This window comes from Portunus trituberculatus, chromosome 49 (genome assembly GCF_017591435.1).
Source record: "Portunus trituberculatus isolate SZX2019 chromosome 49, ASM1759143v1, whole genome shotgun sequence".
NCBI classification, from domain to species: domain Eukaryota; kingdom Metazoa; phylum Arthropoda; class Malacostraca; order Decapoda; family Portunidae; genus Portunus; species Portunus trituberculatus.
In genome coordinates, this window is record NC_059303.1 from 7,857,860 (window position 1) to 7,870,122 (window position 12,263).

Here is a 12,263-nt window from a genome sequence, read left to right on the forward strand (position 1 = left end):
ACAAATACGCCACGGGTAATTTAAAAGAGTTCCAATCCTAATGTAGTCTTCACAAATCCTAATCTCCAATCATCTTCCTCCTGACAGTTCACCGCTATGACAACGCCACCACCTGCGGCCTGGTATGGACTGCTCATTTCGTGGCGTACCGGTGTCGCACGTGTGGGATCTCGCCCTGCATGAGTCTGTGTGCCCAGTGCTTCCAGGTGAGTGTTGTTGCTGCTGCTGCTGCTGAGGGGGGGGATGGGGTGGATTGGTGCTTAGAGGGTGGGGGTGGGTGTTTGGATTGTTTTTCCCTATTGCTCCTTTTATGTTTCCTATACTCTCTCTCTCTCTCTCTCTCTCTCTCTCTCTCTCTCTCTCTCTCTCTCTCTCTCTCTCTCTCTCTCTCTCTCTCTCTCTCTCTCTCTCTCTCTCTCTCTCTCTCTCTCTCTCTCTCTCTCTCTCTCTCTCTCTCTCTCTCTCTCAGAAATACATCACCTTCCTGAAGTGTTGTTTACAAAATATACATCAAATATAGACAGGTAATGAACACACACACACACACACACACACACACACACACACACACACACACACACACACACACACACACACACACACACACACGGCCCGGTAGCTCAGTGGTTAGAGCGCTGGCTTCACAAGCCAGAGGACCGGGGTTCGATTCCCCGGCCGGGTGGAGATATTTGGGTGTGTCTCCTTTCACGTGTAGGTGTTGTTCACCTAGCAGTGAGTAGGTACGGGATGTAAATCGAGGAGTTGTGACCTTGTTGTCCCGGTGTGTGGTGTGTGCCTGGTCTCAGGCCTATCCGAAGATCGGAAACAATGAGCTCTGAGCTCGTTCCGTAGGGTAACGTCTGGCTGTCTCGTCAGAGACTGCAGCAGATCAAACAGTGAATTACACACACACACACACACACACACACACACACACACACACACACACACACACACACACACACACACACTTGTTAGCTGATTTGTGTTTTGTGGGTAAATATCTTGAACAAGTCCTTCCTCCCTGTCATTACCATTCCTCTCCCCAAGTTTTATGTGCTACTCAGAAGGACCGACTCTAGCCATTAACCGTTTTGTGTTCCTTCAGGAGGGTAACCACGAGGGACACGACTTCAACATGTTCAGGTCTCAGGCAGGAGGAGCATGTGACTGCGGCAACTCAGCGGTCATGAAAGAATCTGGGTGAGTGTGCCTCCTTTGCTGCATCTTACTGTCTCACTCTTGCTTCCTTTGACCTCTTTCTGTCTTATCCTGCTTTGGTTCATCTATTAGCTCTTTCACTGCTCTGGTAAGTAATTGAAACACAAGGCTTTCTTCTTCCTCTCACCCCTACTTTGTCCATCTTTTAATGCAAGAGTTAACTAGTACTCTCAATCATTCATACCTTTCTCTGGTAAACTCTGGAACTTCCTACCTGCTTCAGTCTTTCCAACTTCCTATGGCTTGACTTCATTTAAGAGGGAGGTTTCAAGACATATATCCCTTTATTTTGGTGAAATCAGACCTGCAAGGGGACTGACAACTACAACCTTTTTTTTTCATTTTTATGTTGCCCTTGGCCAGTTATCTCCTCTTACAGAAAAAATTAGTTCCTTATTTGAAAATGATGAGTTTTTTCAAATTAATTTACTTTTTTTAGTATTATATGAGGTGTTAGTCAAAGTGTCTGAATGTTGATAGTTCATATATGGCAACCCTAACTTTACTTCAACTTCACCTCTTCCTTCATGCCTCACACAATCACACATCTCCACTCATCATCCTTTCCTTCTCCCTCTCTTCCAGGTTCTGCCATCGCCACGGCTCCCAGGCTCAGCTCAACAAGCCTGAGGTGCCGCCCGACCTGCTGGCCATCGCTGACGCCCTCATGCCACGGATATTCCTGCGCTTCATCCAGCACTGCCGTGAGCACAGTTCCGAGTCGCTGAAGCAGGTGCAGGAGGCCATGGAGGAGTCCTCCCTCTTCCTTGACCTTCTGCAGGAGCTCAGCCGACTCGGAGCAGCCATGAGGAAAACCATGACCAAGTCTCTGTGTAACCCCAAGGTGCGATGCTGAGATACCAACACACACACACACACACACACACACACACACACACACACACACACACACACACACACACACACACACACACACACGGTAGCTCAGTGGTTAGAGCGCTGGCTTCACAAGCCAGAGGACCGGGGTTCGATTCCCCGGCCAGGTGGAGATATTTGGGTGTGTCTCCTTTCACGTAGCCCTGTTCACCTAGCAGTGAGTAGGTACGGGATGTAAATCAAGGAGTTGTGACCTTGTTGTCCCGGTGTGTGGTGTGTGCCTGGTCTCAGGCCTATCCGAAGATCGGAAATAATGAGCTCTGAGCTCGTTCCGTAGGGTAACGTCTGGCCGTCTCGTCAGAGACTGCAGCAGATCAAACAGTGAACACACACACATACACACACTACAGAAGCTTATATATAACATGTATAATTGTTGATTCATGTATGCAGTCTTTATTCATCAGTTTTAATCAGCCTTTATGAAGATGAAGTGGAAGTGACAGGAGAGAGAGAGAGAGAGAGAGAGAGAGAGAGAGAGAGAGAGAGAGAGAGATTAATACCACAGAAATAATACTATTATCAACATTAATCCAATAGTCATCCATGCTTTTCATCAACACTATCAGTTCATGGGTGAGAAAGACTATACATACAAAGACTTGGGTTGAGGTAAAAATACCACAGAACCTTTATAATTCAAATACAATCTCTAGGAGTTAATTGGTGTTGAAAATTGAAGAAATATATGAGTAAGTTTAGCATTTCAAATACAATCTCTGGGAATTACTTTGTGTTGAAAATTAAGGTGACATGAGTAAATTTAGCATTTCTACCTTTACCTGAGATAACCTTATATTTTTTTCCTCATATATTTTGTTTATATATTCCTGAGACAACCTTCTATTTGGTCCTCACATTTATTTATTCATTTATCTACATTTCATTTACTTATGTTTATTTTGTGTGTTCATTTTTATAGTAACAGGTGCAATCATTCCTTTATTATTTAGTTCTATTTATGTATTTATTTATCTATAGTGTGTGTGTGGATGTGTGTGTGTGTGTGTTCATTTATGCTAACACCTGCAGTCTTCTGTCCCAGGTTTACCAGGAGCTGACGCAGGGTTCCTCCAGGCACCAGGACACAGAATATCTCACACAGAGCAAGAAATTGTATGAAGAAGCTCTCAACAGTATTCCCTTTGGAGAGGTACCCCCTGGATACGAAGGTGAGAGAGAGAGAGAGCAAATGCAAATATAATCACAAGAACAATAAATAAATAAAGAAGGAAATAAAAGAATGGTTGCATTATAATAGAGAGCCAAGTGGTGAAGAGAGAGAGAGAGAGAGAGAGAGAGAGAGAGAGAGAGCGCAAATACAAATTAAATCACAAGAAAAATAAACAGATAAAAGAACGAAGCTGCATTATAATAGAGAGCCAAGTGGTGGAGAGAGAGAGAGAGAGAGAGAGAGAGTTTGTATGGGTGCTATGAGGTATATATATACTGTTAAATAGGAGAGTGTTCTGTTGTGTTCTGGTGTGCTGTGAGAGAAGAAAAAGTGTTCATGTGTGCTGTGTGTTTGTTCTGCTGTAATGTGAAAGTTATGTCAATTTATTTATCAGTTTTTGGAATGATATTTGTATTTATGAAACAAGTAATGAAGGTGTGTTGTTGAATATTATACATTTCACACAACCATTGACTTCTACAACATTTTAACTTTTTAGAAGGTTCATAAGACACTAGAGAGGTTAACTGCATCAATTCTTTCTTTTCTCCCCACTCCAGATGTTGCCACCTTGAATGGGCCTCTCGTTCACAAGACATTTTTAGACGAAATAGTGTTTTGGACAGTAAAATTTGAGTTCCCACAGAAGTTAGTATGTTTGCTCCTCAACATGCTGCCTGACACAGAATATGAGGTGAGTGTGCCCTTTAGTTCAGGGATAAGTCTGTGTTGGTGTGGCTCCCAATGACCTCTTTATTTTGTGTACTGAGTGTGAAGTTCATTGTTTTCTTCTTGTCCTCATTTGTTTTGTTGTTCTTTTCTTGATTAACTGAGATGTTAATAATGTAGAAATCTTGTTAGTATGTCACTGAAACCATGAAAATATCTTTAAAACCTACGTCACTTCAACCTGAGCTTTTTAGATGTGGTGGAAGTATGGTGCTGAAGTGTTTCAAAATACGGATGGTGCTTTGTGAGGGCTGCCCCATGAAGGGTTGTTAGCCTGGTATAGATAGATACCTAGATACTTGTCTCACCTTAACTCCTTCAGTACCATGACATGTGTTCATATCTATTCTGCTTACTATTTGGTGATTTTATGCAGCTTCAAAAACTCATGTGGGGCTTGTTACGTTCACCGGTTAAATGGGTAAGATTGGCATCGGGGAGCCAGTGAACAATAACAATAAAAAAAAAAAACTGCAGGTTCAACTGGTGAGGATATGCAAAGGGGGCACTTAAGAAGCTATTTAATAACCTAATAACAATGAAACTGACATACACATATAGATAAAACATGAAACACATGAAACTGACATACTCATAGATATATAACAGAAATAAATACAACAAAATAAAGAACCCAACTTAATACCTAACAATAATACTAATCCTATATGGAGACAATGTGGAAAAAATGGGACGAGGGGAAGTGATATTTATGAGGTGTCGCAGTGGTGAAGTACTGGGTGAGGTGGATCCCACGGTAATCCAAGAGGCGTTGTGTTCACTGGTTGAGGCCTTGACCTCGACTGACTTCCAGAAATAAGGGAGCTCACTAAACACTTTCGCTTGAGTCGAATGGGGCCTCGTGAATCCAACTTCGGGATAGTAGCGGGGCTTCATGAGACGGTGATGTGGAGGGTTCATGAGACGGTGATGTGGAAGGTTCATGAGACGATGACATGGAAGGTTCATGAGACGGTGATGTGGAAGGTTCATGAGACGATGACATGGAAGGTTCATGAGACGGTGATGTGGAAGGGGAGGTGGAGAGGTGGCGAACGAGGTAGCAAGCGGAGGAGGTGAGGGTAGTGGAGTATGTTACGGGCGGGCCGTAACAGGCTTAAAACAGTGAAGACTCTGTTCATTAATCTTCTGCCCTCCATGGATGCTTCCTAATGTAAATGAAATTGTCTAATCGTACCCAAAACTTTAGATAAAAATGCACCCCAGTACTGAAAAGGTTAATGTCACAAATCATATCCACACTCTGTCTCATGAAAAGTACTATATTGATAGATAGTTATATACTCATCTCACCTTAATGTCAGAGATCACATCCCTACTTTGCTCAATCCAACACTCAGCCTTCCTCTGTGTCTGCTTCAGGATGCCTTTGCCCGGGCCTTCGTGCAGCACTACAGCCGCATCTCTGTCATGCTGGTGAAGAGCGAGGACTCAGAGATTCTCAGCAACCGTGTAGTGCATGTGTCAGTGCAGCTCTTCTCTGACCAGGACTTGGCGTACCGCATGACTGATTCCTTCCACCTCCTCCATGTCATGATTGTCAGCCTCAAGAATATGATGAAGTCAATATGTGTGCCATCCACTCTACATGGTGAGGCTTTTAACTCTCTTTTCTTTGGGCAAGGACAACAAAACAAAATAGAAAAAAGGCCCATATGACCATGATGTTGTAGCACCTTCTCTCATACACATGCATTTATCCCACAGACAAGATGCAAAATAAGCACCACGTTGTCAACTGTGCGGATGATGTCATGAAGAACCACTGCTACTGGCCGCTGGTGTCGGACCTCAACAACGTGCTGTCCCACCGAGCCATCGCTGTCAAGTTCATGAGTGACCATCGACTCATCCAGGAATGGTTCTCATTTCTCTCCATGTTCCAAGGTGGGTGACTGGGAGAGTTTTTTTACTTTATACCTTTCTCTCTCTCTCTCTCTCTCTCTCTCTCTCTCTCTCTCTCTCTCTCTCTCTCTCTCTCTCTCTCTCTCTCTCTCTCCTTTTATTTAGAATATATATCCATCCTTTTGTGAGTTAAGAAATCAGGAAATTGTGCCTGAAAGAATGAGTCTAATAACCATAATGCCAATAACAGTGAATATCCTTGGAGACGAGACTAACAACTGGTGTCTGGCCCTCAGGAATGAATGTCAACGTTAGGGAGTTGACTCATCACGTGGAGTTTGAGCCTCAGACATACTATGCTGCATTCAGTGCTGAGCTGGAGGCCTCGGCATCACCCATGTGGGCGCTGGTCTCCCATCTGCGCGACTCGGACACCTGGGACTACACCTTCTCCGTGCTGCGGGAGTGCCTGCGAGCCCTCAGCACCTGGTTCAGTGATGTGGGCTTCTCTCACAATGACCTGGTGTGTGATGCAGTTGTCACCTGGTGTCAAGTGACTTACTGCACTGTATTTTGTGCCCTCTAGCCCATAAATACTGTAATGCTGCACCTCTACTACTTTCAGAAGGTTTTAATTGAATGTGACTCACTCCACAACTCTAACTGTTCACAGGGGAATCCATACCAGGTGTCCTTCCACTTGCCACTCCACCGCTACTACTCAGTGTTCATGTGTCAGGCAGTGAAGGCACAAGGGGCAGTGCTGAGTGAGGTGCTGCCCTCACAGGACCTGCTGCACCTCATCATGGTTCACCCACTCAGGCTGCAGGTCAGTTAGTGTGGCTGTAGTGAGTGTGACATGATGGAACTCGCTGCTGTGTCTGTGCTTTCTCTTTACAGCATAGAGAAAAACACTTGAAAAACTTTCAGTGATGTTTCTGCTCTCTGTTCCCATGCATAGTAACTTTAATTCCCCTAATGTATCCTTCATCTCAGTTTGTGTAGGAAGCAGACTCTGAAAGTACTCATCCTCCTTGCAGGCTGCCTTCTATGAGATCCTAAGTGGCATGTGGGTGAGGAACGGCCTGCAGATCAAGGGGCAGGCCATGACGTACATTCAGTGCCACTTCTGCAACTCCATGGTGGACGCTGACCTCTACCTCCTGCAGATCTGTGCTGGGGAACTTCCTGCCGACAACTTTATCCTCACTGTATTAGATCGGTGAGGAAGATTTAGTGTGTTTGTCCAGATTTTTTTCTCTTTCGTTTGTTTTTTTATTATTTGTTTTGTCATGTTTATCTTTCGTTTTTATGCTTTTTGACATGTTTATTTTTCTTTGTATTCTTTGATGAGTATTTTCCTCTGTATTCTCTTTTACTTACTCATCTTTCTTCTTATGCCTTTTGACATTTTAATCTTTATTCTTGTCCACTTTGGCATGTTTATCTTCTGACTCTCTTAGCACAGGAAGGATACCAACAAAGCCATTCCTTAAAAAAAATAAGATAAAAATATAGTTTAGTTATGGAGTGACATTTTTTTTCCCCCCTTTTCCTTCAGGTTTCATGTGCTGGAGTCGCTGAGTGTTTCCCCGAGGGCATCCAACAGCTTCCTGGACTGTGAGCATGAGATGACCATCCTGGAATCCTGCCTCACTTTTCTTGCCACTCTTGTGACTGTCCGTACTAACATTGGTGAGTGTCGGTGTTGTCAGCGAAGAGTATCTAGTCATCAGTTGGGAATATTTGGAGTAGAGCATTGCATTGTTACCATTGAATCTTTATTGCTGGCTATGGAGATCCGTATTGTCTCGACATATTATTCACAAGATACTGAAAGAATAAATGAATACATGATATATTCTTTATCATGTTATGCACTTTTTTGCTGCCTTTGAAGAGTTATATTGCCTCTACTGATTGATAATAATTATAGTGATAGTGAATGAATAGACAGATACATAGTAATTATTTTGTGTACTGTACTTGTGTCTTGTGTTACGCATGTCATTTTTTGTCTTGGTGTATTTTACAAACATCATTTGAGCCATGAATTTCTTGCAGGTCTGAGTGAGAGTGAGCTTGCCAAGTTGGAGATGGTAACGCTGCTGTGCATGGGAGACAAGACACACTCTCAGCTGATGGAGTGCATGCCGGAGAAGTGTGGCAGTGCGGCACAGAGCAGAGACTTTGAGGCAGTGCTTAGCAAGGTGCGGGGAACACTGTGTGCTCTGCATTTTCTGAAACTGTACTCTACTGCATCCTGAAAGCTTTTAAATATCTCTAATTCAAGTTTTCTAGTTTTAGTGACATCACAATTATTAGCAGAAGAAACACTCATGTGAATGCAGCTATTCATCACTGTAATCTTTAAAAATAGTCATGATGAGAGAGTTAAGCACTTCAAAGTACAGGCCTTTGTTTTTACAGTCGTAACTAGTGACAGCTGCCTTCACACTGAATCCATTACTCCTATTACTCAATCATCTCATTATTCTACAGGTGTCCTCATATCGTGCCCCAAACTTTGAGGCATCTGGCACCATGCAGCAAGGCATGTACATCCCACGTGACGAGGTGTGGGAGGACCATTACGACCCCATCTATGTCCTCCTGAGGGCCGTGCAGAGGAGGGACTTCCAAGCCTCTCTGGACAGGTTTAAATTATAGTAAGTTGTTGCACAATATTTGGCCACCAGTACTTAGTCATTTCATATGGCTCTCCTTGGTTTTACTCTGTTGATATTGAGTTAGTTGAAGTGGCCTAGTTTGAGTTACTGTGTTGGATTTAGGCTGCTGAAATCGTTTGGAAATACTCCATGGAAAGGAATTAAATTTTTGACATCCAGTATAAAACTTCAGTCTTATGTTTGTGTTGATATTGTATCAACAGATTTTTTTTTTCTCTCAACAGTTGTAAACAATCGGGCAACATTAGCAGCTCAGGAGATTTGTGGCCTCCGTTTCGCCTACCCAGCCCAGTCTCAAGCCCGTACACTGATCCCCAGAGGATAATTGCGTGCCGAAGTTTTCATGCTGTGCTCTTCATGCTCCTGTACAAGTCTTTGAATGAGGCGTCCACCACAGACCACCTTTTGGCCCTCACTGTGTACCTGCTGGAGCTAACTACAGAGTACCAGGCCCAACATCGTTCACAAGGTGCCTGCTGACTTCATGTTCCCTTTGTTCTTGGCTTAACACAACTTATACACATGTGGTCAGAATTGAAGTAACAGCTGCAGATCAACATACTTACCTGTACCATTAAGTAATGATGCACCTTTATTATCGTCTTGTGTAGGAGGTGAGGTGATGGCAGCTCAGTACTATGACAGCATGATTGAGACGGACGAGGACAAGCCTGACGGACAGTTCTGCAAGTGGTTCACAACAGATGACGTGTTTGCCAACGTGAACTGTGTTGTGTCCCGAGTCCACCTCAACCCAACACCTTCCATCAGTTCCTGCTCAGATGGTGAGGGTCTTGTGGTCTTCTGTACATCATGGTGCTACTAATAGTTTCTTTCTGCCTTACATCATTTGAATGGATCTTTTTGGAGTTATTGTGAATAGCAGAATAGCAGTGACAGAAATCAAGTTATCCCCTTATGTCACTTCTTAAGAGTCCACAACTAAAACTTTGAATGTATTTCTTAAAGGTGAACTTTTAGAATTATGTAAATACAGTGTTCCCTCATTTATTGGGGGGAAGATGCGCTCTGTAACCACTCGCGAAAGGTGAAAATCCGCAAAGTTGGGACACTATATATACTTGTTATATACATAACATTTTAAACCTTTTAAACCTCCCCACACTGTTATCAACCCTGCCTGCCACTATATAAACCTTCCCCACACTCTTATCAACCATTCCCTCTACTATATTACCCTTCTCCACACTCTTATAAGCATTTTTATTGGCTAAACTTTTTATGTTATGGCCTATAGTGCCTGTAGGCATACTTGAAAAGTATATATGTGGGAAATGCTGTTCAGCTTCTGCCCATTAGTAGCACAGGAAATTTTATTTATAGTGGTGCCCATATTAGGGACCAAGTGCATTTTTGGTGTAACCACCTAGAACCTGGGTATCATGGTGACATGTAGGTAACTTTAAACCACTCGACAAATGGCATAGCTTCAAAGCGGTGTGTGGTGGGATTCAAACCTACGCGTGGACGTCTGCCCAATCCCACGCTCACCACCTTATCCACTATGCCACCGCCTCCCTATATGCGTATGGTACTGTATATGTACAGGCAACCCCCACTTAATGAAAGGGTTGTGTTCCTGAAAAACCCTTCGTTAAGCGAATTTTTGTTAAGCGAACCAATTATAACAAGTTTAACCCCTGACTTGAGCTTCCATTGAGAGTAAAAAAAGCGAGAGTGCATCATAGTACAAGTAAAAGGTTTAATGAAAGTAAAAACTATGAAGTTAAATATTTAAGCAGTTTAATTTAAAACTAAGTCATTATAATGTACACTAATGTATGTATGTAAGTAACTTTATAATGTTGATGATCTGAAATTTATGAAGGGAGGGATAGTGAAGCGGGAAATATGCTAGCTGGCAGCCTGTGGAATGTAAACAAAGGGCACATCATTGTACCACATACAAAACTTATGTACCACATTTCCATAAGGTTTTCCATTTTATCCACTGCAGTCACAAGTTCAGGTGGTTCTTTTAGCTTGCAAGGAAGATATGATCTCACCAGCCTTCTTAATAGAGTCTGCTGACTAGAAAATGGAGTCAAGCCATGGTGGGAAGCAATGCTATTAGTTTTCTCTGCTCTCTCGTGTCTGTGAATAATATCCAGCTTCACTTCGAGAATAAGAGATTTCCTGGTCTTCTTAGCAACATTGCAGGGCGTTTTGATGCCATGTAGAGTGAGGGAAGACGAGCTGCTGCTGACGCTGTTATTGTTTTGAACTAGGGGAGTGAGCAGTGCGCGCTTTGTCTATGAGAGGCGCTGGTGTATTCAAAAGCCTGTCAGCATGTGTGATAGGGCAGGGCTTTCAAACTTGGAAAAAATTACCTGGATAAAATTTCGTTAAAGCTAGTTTGGTGTTCATTAAACAAGTAGATGGTAGTAAAAGGAAACCTTCGTTGTAGCGAAATTTCGTTGTGTGAAACTTCATTAAGGGGGGGTTGCCTGTATGTGAACAATACATGTACAGTATTGTACGTACATAGTAACATACATTGTTACTGTATGTACAGTATTTGTAAGTGATACCGTGGACCCCGTGATATAGTGAAAAATCCGCAGAACGTATCTACATATAAAACCCAGGAAACAGAAAGGCTGCAAAAGTCAAACTGTGAAATTGTGAGGGAACACTGTAGCAGTTACCATCCAACTATGTAATCTATACAAATTATTTTAGACTTGGTGCTGAAGCAGACAGTCTGCATTTTTTACCCTTGTGTTTGTTTGATGTGTACTCCTCAGGTGAACTGGACGGGTCAGACCTGGAGATGGATGAGCTTGAGGGTGGGGAACCCCGGCTTGCCCTGAGGGGAGCGCCGCGCCCCCGGCCATTGGCTGCTGGATCGGAGCTAGTCATTTATCGTCAAGGTGCCACCGCTGTAGTGCCATCAGGGGTTACCCTGCCCACCACACCCGACACACCAACACAGGACCACACCTCACCCCTGGCCCTGCCCCCAACCTCCTCTGCAACTAACATGCTGGTGCCAGCCCAGTGTGGTAATCCAGGTCAGTGGATTTGAAGAGTACCCAGGCAGGGCAGATTAAGGATATATGTAGTGTTAATGTCAATAACACTTTGTAGGTGTAGTGTGATGTGTGTGAGATAGAGATGTAGGAAATGGTGTACAGAAGAGCACATGGAAATATTCCATTGTTTGTTTATCTCAGAAAGTAAACCGTAAAGCAACCATTTCATCAGTGAATCTGACAAAAGGCTTATTAATATAAAGTGTTGTGAAATTATTTGTTGTTTCTCATGACAGATGGGTCAGCAGCCCAAGCGTCCCTGCTTGGACCCACGCAGTACCCCAGTCTGCTGGCGGGCAATGAGGTGGGCCGGATAGGCAATGAGGGCAGTGGGAGGGCTGGTGGTGGCAGAGGAGCCCCCACCTGCAGTAGCCGGGGTCACCACGGCCGCTGCTTCATGCTGCAGCACCACTTCCACCAGCGGTTACGCCGCCATCCTGGCCTCCCCAAGGCTCTGCTGCCCCCAGCTGATGGCTCTCCCCCGTCCCTCCAGGGCTCCCCTCCAGTGCCAGATATCTCACATTTCTCATCAGTAAGTTAAGATACATGAAATGAAAATAGATTGACATCTCTTCCTTGTATTTTCTGTCTGTTGATAGTTACAGTAGGCATTAAAGTGTTCCTTTTCCA

At 43.7% G+C, this 12,263-nt stretch overlaps 1 protein-coding gene across 3 annotated transcripts in view; it reads left to right on the forward strand.

Moving 5' to 3' along the window:
* Positions 1–12,263, forward strand: part of LOC123499333 (E3 ubiquitin-protein ligase ubr3-like) — a 104,870-nt gene that overhangs the window by 84,258 nt on the left and 8,349 nt on the right. For all 3 annotated transcript variants that reach the window (XM_045247212.1, XM_045247213.1, XM_045247211.1), the window contains 17 exons: positions 88–206; positions 1,109–1,203; positions 1,807–2,065; positions 3,164–3,290; positions 3,853–3,986; positions 5,405–5,633; positions 5,750–5,929; positions 6,184–6,410; positions 6,561–6,716; positions 6,928–7,109; positions 7,449–7,582; positions 7,952–8,097; positions 8,390–8,556; positions 8,802–9,046; positions 9,189–9,362; positions 11,346–11,612; positions 11,870–12,165. In XM_045247212.1, coding sequence (XP_045103147.1) covers positions 88–206; positions 1,109–1,203; positions 1,807–2,065; positions 3,164–3,290; positions 3,853–3,986; positions 5,405–5,633; positions 5,750–5,929; positions 6,184–6,410; positions 6,561–6,716; positions 6,928–7,109; positions 7,449–7,582; positions 7,952–8,097; positions 8,390–8,556; positions 8,802–9,046; positions 9,189–9,362; positions 11,346–11,612; positions 11,870–12,165 — 3,137 coding nt within the window. The remainder of the gene's footprint in view (positions 1–87; positions 207–1,108; positions 1,204–1,806; positions 2,066–3,163; positions 3,291–3,852; positions 3,987–5,404; positions 5,634–5,749; positions 5,930–6,183; positions 6,411–6,560; positions 6,717–6,927; positions 7,110–7,448; positions 7,583–7,951; positions 8,098–8,389; positions 8,557–8,801; positions 9,047–9,188; positions 9,363–11,345; positions 11,613–11,869; positions 12,166–12,263) is intronic.